The sequence below is a fragment of the Emys orbicularis genome, chromosome 7, assembly GCF_028017835.1.
Source record: "Emys orbicularis isolate rEmyOrb1 chromosome 7, rEmyOrb1.hap1, whole genome shotgun sequence".
Lineage (NCBI taxonomy): Eukaryota > Metazoa > Chordata > Testudines > Emydidae > Emys > Emys orbicularis.
Genome location: NC_088689.1, coordinates 31,348,521 through 31,361,277, shown reverse-complemented (window position 1 = coordinate 31,361,277; position 12,757 = coordinate 31,348,521). Strand labels below are relative to the sequence as shown.

The 12,757-nt window shown below is 37.9% G+C and overlaps 1 protein-coding gene across 1 annotated transcript; it reads left to right on the top strand.

The window, feature by feature from the left end:
* Nucleotides 1-1,823: 1,823 nt before the first annotated feature.
* ZNF518A (zinc finger protein 518A) lies at nt 1,824-11,791 on the top strand. Its single transcript, XM_065407629.1, has 3 exons — nt 1,824-1,880; nt 4,352-4,480; nt 6,993-11,791. Exon 3 carries the CDS (start codon nt 7,118-7,120, stop codon nt 11,789-11,791), a length of 4,674 nt encoding a protein of 1,557 aa, XP_065263701.1. The 5' UTR covers nt 1,824-1,880; nt 4,352-4,480; nt 6,993-7,117.
* Nucleotides 11,792-12,757: the final 966 nt, after the last annotated feature.

The window sequence follows — 12,757 nt, the reverse complement described above, 5'->3', positions numbered from 1 at the left end:
CTGCAGCGGGGGAGAGAGGGCACATCCATTGCATTAGAAAGGTAAGACTACTCATATTAAAATATGAGTTGTGTGCTTTTATTTGTAGAACAAAAAAACGTTAATTATTATTAAGGTTTTATTTTATATAGTGCTTTTATCCAAAGCGCTTTACAATAGTTAGCTAACAGTACAAACAACATTTGGAAAAATCATTAGCAATTTTCAAGTGGTCCGCGAAAAAAAGTTTGAGAACCACTGACCTACATAGATGGAAAAACACCTTCCATCAATGTAGAAAGCATCTACACTACAAAAGCTGTGCCACTGTACCGGTTCTAGTGTAGACATATTCTTAATTGAACTGCTCCCTTTGGGTTCAATCCTGTTCTCACGGAAGGCAACTGGAAACACCATCAGCCCTTTTTACTCCTTCCTCTTGCCTTTGTACCCTCTTTCATGGCCTCCTCTATGTTTGGAACAGCATTCCTTTTCCCATGCCCTTTCTTCCTTCAAATTTCACTTCTTCCGCTAATCTTTCCTATATTGATCTTGTCATTGATCACACCTCTTCACCTTCTTGCATTTGAATTTATTGTATTGTATGTGTCTGAGATTGCAAATTCTTCAGACAGGGACCTTGCCTTTTTATATGTCTTGTAAAGCACCACAAACACAACACTCTACTAACAATAATTGTTATAAAAATGGCAATTGTAGTTTAACCCTTATACATGGAAAAGTCTCCCTCTTCTAGTGAAGTAAACAACTTCTCTCTGAAGAAACATTTGTCTTCCACAGAACTTTTCAGCTTTAGATGCTACATTACCTTGATTGTGTAAAAATATCTTATCTATGCCAGGTATTTCTAATGTGCTAATGCATGTGAGCGGCAAAGTCTCTATCTGCACTGGACTCCTTGAAGCAGCAACCATATCTTCATCTATGTCTGTATGATGATGAGTACCCTGTCATTGTTCAATGAATCTGAATGAAATGGGGTGCATGTGTGTTTGTGTGAAGGTATTATACACTTGCTAAATAAATAGCAATATTTGCTGAGAAAAATAGAGATACAACTTTTTACTCCATTGAAGTACACTGGCCACAGAAAAGGTTCATTTTGGGGAATGGCAAACTGTTGCTAAAAAACAGAGTTGGTTGGCGTGTATTGTGGGGAGGGGAGGATAAGGGTGGTGGGTAGGTGAGGGGTTAGTGCGCATATAATCCATCAGGGTTAGGGCCCCATTTCAAAAGGCTGAGGTCTGAGGCTCTGAAGGGGTTGTGTGTGTGTAGGGTGAGGGGTATGTACTTGGCTGGCAGAGGAGGAAGTGTGGGAGGTTGGTGCCCTGCAACTGGGGGTTATGTGTTATGCTCCTGTGCCATGCCCCCTTCCCCCCCAATCTCAGCCCCTCCAGTCATAGACAAGGATGATAGGGTGACCAGACATTCCAATATTAGGTGCTTTGTCTTATATATGCAACTTTACCCCCCTCCAAAAAGTACCCTGATTTTTCACACTTGCTATCTGTCACCCTAAGAGGAGGAGGAGGAGGGAGGGTATATGGGGCTGTCAAGGCTGCTGCCTCATATATAGCAGGATCTCAGCCTTACAGCTGCTGCAGTCAACATACAGCAGCCAGCACAGGGGCACGGGGGGCATCCAGGGGGCCTGGCACTCCCCCCAACTGGGGGCCTTGAGGGTCATCAGAACGCACTCCCCTCCTTGGGCCTCCTCGGCCTCCGTCCGTCTGTCCCAGGTGAAGCGCGTATCCCTCCGCCGCCGCCACCACCCCCACCCCCCATTGCTGGGTTGGGCTCAGCTCGGCAGCACCACAGTCCCCGGATGGAAACTGTTATGGCCGCCAATTGTGACTCGGAGGGCTATGGAGACGGGCAAGGTAAGTGGGCGCAGGGCACGGTCCCTAGCGGGCGGATGGGCCCTTGTGCGGCCCCCAGGGAGGGGGCTGCGGCCCCGTGCACGGGAGGGGGTTGCGGAAAGCAGGGTGCGACTCCCTGTCGGGGCAGGAAACAGTCCTGCTGTAGGGCTGAGCCATCAAATAGTTCCGTGCGCCTCCCGCCATGAAAGTTTGTGGGGTGGCCCCAGGCTCCGGGTGGGTGGCGGGAGGCGAGGTGGGAACAAGAGGGAAGGCGGCTGAGCCCCCTTCCGCGGGCACTAAGCGTCTCCCTTCGCCGCATGGCAGGGGTCCCATGGTCTGTGCCCGTGTATCCTTCCGCCTGGCTGAGGGGCCAGTAGAGTCCCCGCCTGGCAACTCTGCCATCTCCGTGGGCAGCAGCAAAAGTTCAGCGTCCCCGGGAACCCCCCGCTGCCTGGGGCCCTGAAGCGGGGCAGCCAGGTGTGGGGGGCTGCCCCGCACTGCCTAGCCTGATGGGGATCAGGCTGGGTGGCTGCGGGGGGAGACCACTCACTGCCCATCAGGTGCCCTGTGTCTCACCAGAGCCTTTATCCCTAGAGTTGCCTGAAAAGCTTGAGTTAGTCTACAAGGAGGGATTCTCGTCTCAGTGCCTCAGAAAAGGGGGTCCCCCCAGCCCCACTTTTGCTTAGAGTGTCTTGTAGTAATGCCTTGTAATAGTTTAAAATGTACTACTTCTGAAGTGTTCATGAAGGTAGCTAAACACCTTGGGTTTTGTATTTCAGCCCTGTTTGTCTACCATATATGTGTATGCACTCACACACATTACATTTTTTTCCCTGAGAGCTTATACCCTAGACTAGAAAACCCTTCACAATGGTTTTATATCTTACTATGAGTAGAGTAGTCAGCTGGTAGCCTTTAGAAAGAGCTACTTAATTGTGGTGCTTAGAGTGTCTAAAATGTGTACACTGTGCAGCGCTAATAGTATATTTAATGAAGCTTTTTATAGACTATTACAAATGTAGCTCAAGAAAGTAATTGTAGGTATGTTTATGATGATTGCATAGCACTGTATTTCTAACATAAGATGCTTTTGTAAACAATAAACCTTTCTCAGTTGATGTCCATCTTAATTTAGTCTCAGATTTTTGTTCAAATTTAACAGGTTTCACTTTGTTTTCATAAAATAAAGATATGAGAGCTCAAATATACTTTAACATCAGAGCCTATTTCTGTAAGTCCTTAAACATGTGCATATTCCTGTTGAAGTCAAAGATCTGCTTAAATGAATGAAAGTTTGCAGATTTGACCAAAAATGTGAAAGTTATTTTTAAACTAGAAAATTTAAGATAGTGGAAACAAAATGTATGCAAGACTTTGACAATATTAATTGGCTGTAACCTTATTATATTTCAAATTTAATTTTTTCCCTTACTATTTGATGAAAATTTACAAAATGTATAATAGTTGACATGGTTAAATTAGTGTACAAAGGACAATAGTTAAATTTGTGTACAAAGGACTAATGTTGGTTGTTTTTTATGTTAAAAATAAGAATACTTAATTATTATCATCAGATTAAACTGGGTCATTTCTTCTTTGTATTCAGTGGCTTGCTTTTGTTTTCACCTACATCATGTTTTAACAACATATTGACAAACTGGAAGTCCTTCAAAACAAGATTGGGGCCTAGAAAAATTTAGAAACTGCTTACTTATCTGAGTAAAGTTAAGCATATGCGTAATGTTTTCAAGATTGGGTCCTTACTCATGATATCAAATATAAGAAATGTAAATCCAGTTTTATTTTCAAATGGTGGTGAGTAGACTAGTTCTCTTTCCTTTCATGTCCCCCCATTTCTTTTTAAAAAGCATTTTTTTCAAAATCCTCCGGAAATAGTTGTATGGCTTCGCCAAAGTTAAACTTTGTGTTGTTGTTGGTGCAGATTCAGAAATCAATGGACTGAGCCCTGGTCTACACTACAAACTTATGTTGGTGTAACAGCGCAGTTATACTGACTGAACTCCTGGTGTAGAGATTGCTATGTCGATGGGAGGGCTTCTCCCTTCTTGGGAAGGTGGAAGCTCTCCTGTTGGCCTAGGTAGCATCTTCACAAAGTGCTGCAGCTACATCGTTGTAAATGTAGACAAGCCCTGTGGTTACAAATAATGTTATCTTTCTGTGGTTTGTTGACAACTATCATGTCTGGCTACTTGGTTACCAAAGTTATAGGCACCTTAGAAGTACCCAAGAAATCGATGGGAGAGTACAGTTTTGTTTTTTGATTGCCAACTATGTTAATTCCACTCATAGATTTATAGGTCATATCACAAATTACTCCATTCTTCTTGACAGAACCATATTTGTCATATAAGAGTTTGTCCCATCCTTCATTTGGCTAAAAACACACAAAATGTCAGATTGTGAAGAATTTATGCTTGTTTTTGAAATTCTTATATTTACAGCTTTTTGAATCTCTATCCTTTTATTTCCAGATCCTTCTCTTAAGTATTTCTCCTGACTGTGGCCTTTTCTGATCGTTGTATTTTTATGCCTTTCATTCTCGTGGAAGAAAAATGTTGAAAAGGCAAATGAAGAATTGAAATCTAATCTTTCCCTACTGAGTAAGTTCAATGTATGCCTAGCTAAAAGACAAAAATTTCACTGGGCTTCTATTTTGTAAGTTTACTAGGTAAGAATTTTGTTTGTTGTGTGGGGAGCTACACTTAGAAAAAATTTCCTATTATACAGTGAGGCAGTTTTATATTAGCATATGAGTGTTAACTTGTAACTTGTGTGCTTAATTAGTTTAAGTAGAATTTAACTTGGTTGGATATATCTGGCAAACACTTTGCCAAGAGCATCTGTGTTTTATCCAGTTAATGAAAGGTTGCCCAACTCAGGACCACACTGGTACCATAATAGGAACCTGAAGTTCACCTTTGCATAAAATACAGCAGACTGCCTTCATTTTTAATGCAAAGTGCAGTCTGTAGTTATTACTGGTCTCAGTATTCAGTATAATGCTCCATCGTCATCTGAGCAGCTGGCTACTAGCATCAGGATGGAGCATGGCATGCTGGGACATATAATTTGAATGGGTTGCATCTTGTCTATTAATAATATCCAGCTACAGTGAAGAATTCTGAGCCATACTTTGTCACCCATGCTTTATTTGGGAGCTAGATTATTTTCTCTACTTATATACCAGTACATCAGTGGATCTTAGTGTTGACAAGAGGAAACATTAGTATATTTTTCTTTTAGTGACAATGAAGTGTATATGCAGTGCCTCTGTGATGGCACAAAATAGAGTAATATCAGATGGACTAATCTCACACTTGTGAATATAAACAGGAAATGTACAGTAGCTTATCTAAAAATAAAATTCCTCTTTTCTGTATGCCAGGTCATTGGTCTTAGTTACCAAAGACTTCTAAGTGTGTGTGTTGGGTATTTTTATTTGTTTTAAGAACACCAAATGTGTAATTTAAAACTCTGTGATTCACTTAACTGAGGAACACTGTTAGTTGAATTTTAATTGTCTAAAATATTGCTATTACTATACTATAATAATAACAACATATAATATATTACTATTGAAAAGATGTATAAAATACTGGAAAATGTTTTGCTCTTTATCATTTGGAAGACTTGTTTAGGAATCCTAATAATATTTTTTAAAGGTGTGCAATAAAGAATATGTGTAAAAATGTTTTTTTGCCTTTCTTGTTCCTCTGATGTGTAAATAGAGCCTTGGAATTTTTTTCAGCTTCTATCTTGCTGCTTGATTTTAACGTGTTTAATATTGGGTCTTCTCTTGCTAGAGGACTATGATAAAATATTTAGAGAACCTCAGTTGTGCTGTTGTCAGAGCCTGTTACCTATACTGTAGCTTTTGCATACCCCTAACCAAGAGGGGATGAAAAAACTCATTCTTACAGTTTGAATGTTAACCAATAAAATGATCTATGATTTAGTATCCCCATCACCTTGTGTAGGTATGCATGTGTGTGTGGAGGCTGCTGCTCAGGTTACAGTATCTTGTGACTTTACTAGTCAAGCAACATCTCCAAAAATTTTGCTAAAGCACTCCAGAAAAGAGGGACGTGAAGATATCATTTTTTCTAACTAAAAAAAAAAACAAAACAAAAAAACCCCACCTAAACAGGAAAGAACTTTATAGATTATGAAGAAGCAGGGAAGGGCAACCCCCTTTTTTGTTTTGTTTTGCAGTTTACCTTTAAGGAGTGAAAATGATTTTCTGTGACAATCCATTGCACCTGATACTATGTTGCCATGTGGGAACCTTGTTTTCAAACATGGACTTGAGCTTCCAGACCTTATGCCAGTGAAGCCTCTTGTGCTGCTTTGTATTGGAATAGATTTTTTGTCCACATCATTTGTAAAGTAAAACTTAAATCTGGCTATTCCCCAAGATTAGATGATACTAGTTTCTGTTGCACAACATTTAGCTACTAGTCTGAGTAGTGAAAACTTAGCAAAAGTAGGGGCATTTTCATATTTTTATTAATGAAGTCAAATTTCACTGCATACTTTAGGAATTCATTCATAATACATTAGGTGCCATTTCATGACCCATGTCATAGTAAAGTTAATTATTTTTATATGGATTGAATCCAAGGTTTATCTGTACCTGAGTGAATAATAAAGTCTGACTTAATAAAAATGACACTCAGAAGTTCTGATGCTTACACAATATGAAGATATATTTAAGACTTCTGTTTACAAAAAGCTATGTTGTGAGAAAACAAAAAACATAAAGCTGTAGCCATGAACTGTTAAAGTGTATTTTTCTCTTTTGTCAATAGGTATAGCACATACAATTTTAAAAATATTTTTATATATTTTTGAAATTATAATGCCCAAATGATCCAAAAAAGTTTCATAGAAATAAAGTTAATATAATTGTTGGAGGGAGACATTTTGTTTTTTTGGATTGGTGCTGTTTCTCCTGGGCGCCACAGCAATACAAATATATAAAAGTAATAAACAGTTAAAAATATATTTAAAATGCTGGCTCATAAACTATACTTTAAATAATTTCGTAAGGAGTATGTTACAATTGAATCAGCTTTTAAAAAGTAGCATTCACTGTGCTATTTTTAATTTCAGGGAAATTAAAATGGAGAAAGTCCTGGAGCTCTGAAGATATTTCTGCATAACAGGCTTGTCTGCTGCAAAAATTACAAAAACTCACGAGATCTCCCTAAAACAAAATAAGGAATATTTTTAAAACCATGCCATCTGAAAAGGAACACATTTTTTGTGATAAAAAGCCAACTAATTTATTACAAGATAATGCTGCAAAGAAACATTGTGTTTGTATTCCAGATAATGCTGTGGAAAAAGCATTGGTGAATGATACTAGAAGTGTAATGCCTCCACCACTGATTTTAGATGTCAGTCTTTCTTATGGACTGAAAAATGTGAAAATTGATTTGCCCAAAGTGAACATTCCAAATGAAGTGGTATTGAAACATGAAGTTGATAGATTCAGAAAATTATTTCAGTGTAAACAGCAAACTGCAAGAAAATCTTTAAGTCAAGAGAAAGTAAATGGAAGTCATCTAAATTGTTCAGAAAGCTGCAATTTGCAAAGTAAACCAGAAGTGCAGTTTGAAGAAGAGGGTTTGAAAACTTCAGCAAAGATACTGAATTTCACCTGTACAAAATGTAGAGACAAAATTAGATATAGCCCAAATGATCTACAGAAACACTTTCAACTGTTACACTATGGAGAGCTGCCTTCATATCCTTGTGAAATGTGCAATTTTTCAGCCAATGACTTCCAGTTGTTTAAACAACATCGCCGCATCCATCGCAGCACTTTAGTAAAATGTGAGATTTGTAATGATGAGCATATATATACCCTGTTGGACTTGACAAAACACTTCACATCAAAGCATTGTATAAATGGTCATTTTCAATGTGAAAAGTGTGGGTTTTCTACCCGAGATGTGGGCACATTTGTTCAGCACATTCATAGACATAACGAAATCCAGTATAAATGTGGTAAATGCCATCATGTCAGCTTTACAAAAGGGGAGTTTCAGGAGCATCTTCTTGTTCACACTGGTGCATTTCCTTTCAGTTGTCAGTATTGCAGCTATAGTGCACCACGGAAGGATTACCTTTTAAAGCATGTAATAGCTTTGCATAGAGATCACTTGTATGCAAAAGATAAACTGGAGAAGGATAAATGTGAAAAAAGAATAGTAAAGACTCCAGCAGGGCTCAAGCTTATTTTGAGAAGGTATAAAACAGGAGCATCGAGGAAAGCGCTTTGGAGACGGAAAAAAATTAACAATGGAAATGACAAAACTGAAGAGCAAAATGCACAAGTACTTAGGAATTTGAATAAAATTCAACCCAAATCTGAAGAGCTAAACCAGTCTGTAAAGGAGCTGCATTTGAATGAAGAAAAAGATCAAATTATACATAATGAAAAGCATAATCTCCAAGGTGGAACATTGTCGCCTACCACCATGCAATACAATAAAGCAGAAGATGGATCAAGTTTTGGTTTGGGATTATTGAAAAATGCTGTTCATGGACCTACAGTTCTGATGGTGAAAAATAATAAAATATCTGTTCCAGCAAACTACAGTGCTAAATTTATGGGATTTAAGATGGTGGATGGAAAACAGCATATTGTAATAAAATTGTTGCCTACAAATAAACAGAATGTGTATTTATCGGGACAAAAATCTGATGGTGTTAAAGATGCCTCAGCTGATTCTTTGCTACAAACTGCTGATACTTTCGGCTTATCTTCAAGTGCTGCATCACATGTAACTAATCAGCAAACTCTGAAGAATAATTCTCTTCACTCATTAACCTCCACTCCATTTTCATTTTCTACTCCTTGTTCAGGAAAAGCAAAAGCAGAAAAACAAAATAATGCTTTATCACATGGTAAGACTATTTCTCAGACTGTAGAATCTCCCACTGTAGTTATAGGAAAGAATGCAACTCATTTGCCAATGAAGCCTGGATCAACTGCACCTCCATGTGACTTGGTGACAAAGGTTGGAACTAGGGGTAATGTTCTCTCATGGGAAAGTTGTATTGCTCACAGTCGTCCTCAGGTATTATCTCCCACAGTTACAAATACACTTCATTATGACCCCATGAAAATGCCCTTCCCTACTGAGTTTAAAATACAAAATGGTGGAGTGAGCAATAACAGTGGATCTAATCATCTCTACTATCCATCAGTTGATTCATCTAACCAGGGACTACTGCCTTTTCATAATTACTCTAAAATAGACTCTTCAGATAATCCATGTAGCATTTGGATGCCAACAGATGACAAACCTAAAGACTTTATGTCCAGCAAAATGTTTCTTCTTCAAAACAGCTTGAGAAGTGACTCTACAGCCTCATTTTCACAGTCAGTGAGAGGTTTTAACCCTGAAAAATGTGTATCGTCCCAGTTAAATATTAATTCAGTTTATGGACAGGTAAACACTAAGAATAATTCTGTGTCTTCAAGAAACCAATCTAAATGTGTTATTGACAGACAGTGTTTTACGGAAAAATGGCATGGTGGTAGCAAACAGTATTTGGACACTAATATAAACCAAGTGTTTGAAAATGTAGCTGAGAAATCTAAAGCAGAAAATATTTCAGATTGTGCTAATTCATCCCTTATGCCTAAAATCACATCAGTTTTCTCATTACATAGTAAACAGGCATCCAATTATTTGTCACCTGAAGTAAACCAATTACTTCAAGATGTGCTAAAAGTAAAATCAAATACTCCGCAAGAATCTCACAATAAGTTAAATACATGCGTAAAACTTCATTGTGATCAGTCATTTTCATGTAATCAGACAGACAGTAAAACTTTTACACACTTAAAAGACTCCACTGCATGTGGTTTAGCCAGTTCTTCTAATGTAGGTGTTCATATGTCTAAGAGAGAGTTGAACATGAAATGTAGCACAATAAATGAAGGTATATGTTTTGGGAAAGAAAGACAGGCACCAATGACATCACTTGATGCAGAAGAAATGGATAAGTTATCTAGAACTGCGGGTGTTGGTACATTGCTTAAAACTCATACAGATGCAATCATAACACAGCAGTTGGTAAAAGATAGGATGCGATCTACAACCCAGAATCCTAGTGGCTTCTCACCAATTCTTCCAGAACAGAAGAAAACACTTTTAGTTCAGACACCTCCACCAGGATTTCTTGTACCTTTGCATCTTGCTAACCAACCAAGCTTACAAGTTGTTTCAGGAAAACCTCTCCCATCAGCGAGTTCATCAGAGGTTCATTTGACTAAAAGCATACCTGCATCCTTCCTTTTAAATAAAGGACCTGGAATGATATTGACATTTAGTAATGGGACACTTGGCACAGTTGCAAATGTCACTGGTGATAGCTCTCAGATTTTAGGGAGAGTTGCATCTCAAGAGTATGGTAAAATAACAGTACCAACTTCAAAGACCGAATTGAAAAATGACAGTGTTAGAAGTGTAAATAATTCCTCTGGTGTTAGCACTGCATCTGATGGGGCAGTAAGTGATTTGTCAAATAGCGTGCCATTCAAAGCGCCTCGTATAATTACAAATTCAGCTGATTCTTCTATGAAAGGATTTTCTTCTGAAATTTTTTTACCAGAACATCATGGCACTGTGTTTGGTTCCCTGGAGTCAGTAAAACAACAGGAGATTCCACAGAAGCAGCCTGTTTATGCGCTTTTGCCTGATGGACGACAGGCAGTTTTTCTGAAATGTATGACGCCAAACAAGCCTGTGGTACAGAAACATAATGTTGTTCAAGATAATGCTTATAATCAAAATTGTCAACCAAAGAAAACTGGAGCCGTGCAACAAAAGCTTATGCTGAAAATTAAGACCTCTACTTCTGATGCAACTACTGATCTAAAAGAATCAGTTAGCAACTCAGTGCCCTCACTACAATTGGATAGAATGCAGTCCTTTAAAAGTCCTGCACTAGGGCAGAAACAGACTATTCTTACTTCTAGTGATGCCTTATTCTTACCAGGTAGATTGATGCCAGCAAATCCCTCTTTGGCAAGCTCTAATCGTGTACTTCCTGTAGAACCTGTATGTTCCACCACGCCTACAGGGACATGGTCGCAAAAGTGTTCAATTAATTCTACACAAGCAGTAATTGCTAACAAAGGGAATAGTTATGGTAGCCAAAAGTCCACGTGGAACACCAGAAACAAACTTTCAAAAGTCAAACCTCGCTTAAAACAAACTGGTCATAAAAGTTCTGAAGCTGTGGTTTCACAAAGAAACAAGAATTCCAAACGAAAAACTAAGGATGATTTCCAAGAACCCCCTAGAAAGAAAATAATGTTGCACAGGAAGTGCAAAGAAAAGAATCAAACTGAAGTTGTTAGCAAATCAAGTGGCCCTTACAGACCAAGGGCATCAAAGGAAACTGTGAGGACTTTGAAACTACTTCCTTTTAATTCTAAACAACTTGTAAAATGTCCTCGGAGAAATCAGCCAGTTGTAGTACTAAACCATCCTGATGCAGATGTTCCAGAAGTTGTAAATGTAATGAAAACTATTACTAAATTTAAAGGACATGTTCTTAAGGTCTCATTGTCAAAAAGAACTATTGATGCTCTTCTGGAACCGGCATACTGCAATACTTTGGACATTGCTACTGAGGATCTCTCTCGAAGGAGGCACAGGATGGTAAAACCTGTTAGTCCTGTAAAAGAAAGATTTGTGTTAAAATTAACACTGAAAAAGACAAGCAAAAACAATTATCAGATTGTGAAAACTACCTCTGATAATACCCTGAAAGCTAACTTTAGTTGCTGGTTTTGTGGTAGGATATTTGACAATCAAGATAATTGGGTAGGGCATGGACAGAGACATTTGATGGAAGCTACCCGAGACTGGAATTCATTAGTATAATCTTGATTAGTGACTAAAGCAAAAATAAATACCTTACAGTACTCGTTTAAAAAGAACCAAGTTGAATTATGATACAGGTTATTTAGGTATGGTATATAAATACAAAACAATTTAAAAATAATGCAAAATGATTGCATCAATTGTTGAGATACAACAAAGAACTTTGTGGGTTAGATATTGTATAACTAATTGCAATTACAGTACCATAAAACTGCATATATTTTTCATTACTATCATGTCCTATATTTTTATTATTCTATAGAATGAGTTCCCAGGATTTTTGTTCTGTACATATTTAAAAACCTAAACATGTAAATATTTTTGTACTGCTCAGTTACTTGCTGTAAATCTTGCACAGAATTTTTTCCCCTTTTCAGTTCTGTGCATGTACTACTAAAACTGATTTAAAGGTTTTTCAACTACACACAGCTATTATCCATGTTTTTTTTGTTGTTTTCAATTTGAATTGTTTTTGATTTTGCTTTTTCAGGGATTGAACACTATTGTTAGCAAGTGCCTAAAAGATGTGAAACAGTTTACATTATGTCAACTGTATAACCATAGGTCCAAATAGGACCATTTCCCCAATAGTTTCATTTAAACAAAGCCATATGTGAATGCTTTAAGCTGTATTGCTATGCACATGACACTTGTACTATTTCTGTGCAGTTTGTCTACTTTCTTAGTGAAGTATTTTTCATATAAATTAATAAAACATGTTACAATTGTGGTTAATACATTGAGCCTGAGAATGGAATCAGTTGGAAATATACAGTATATATTCATAATGTATATGGTGTTTAAGAATGGTGAACATTCCTAATCTGTATTGATTCTCATCAATATTAAATTTGCTATAACTGTGTTTACAGAATGATTGTGAGAGTTTATAGAAATTTGTTTTCTAGCCCCAGTATATAGTACCCCCCTGTCACAAATCCCTTAAGTGGCAGCATGTAGTTGCAC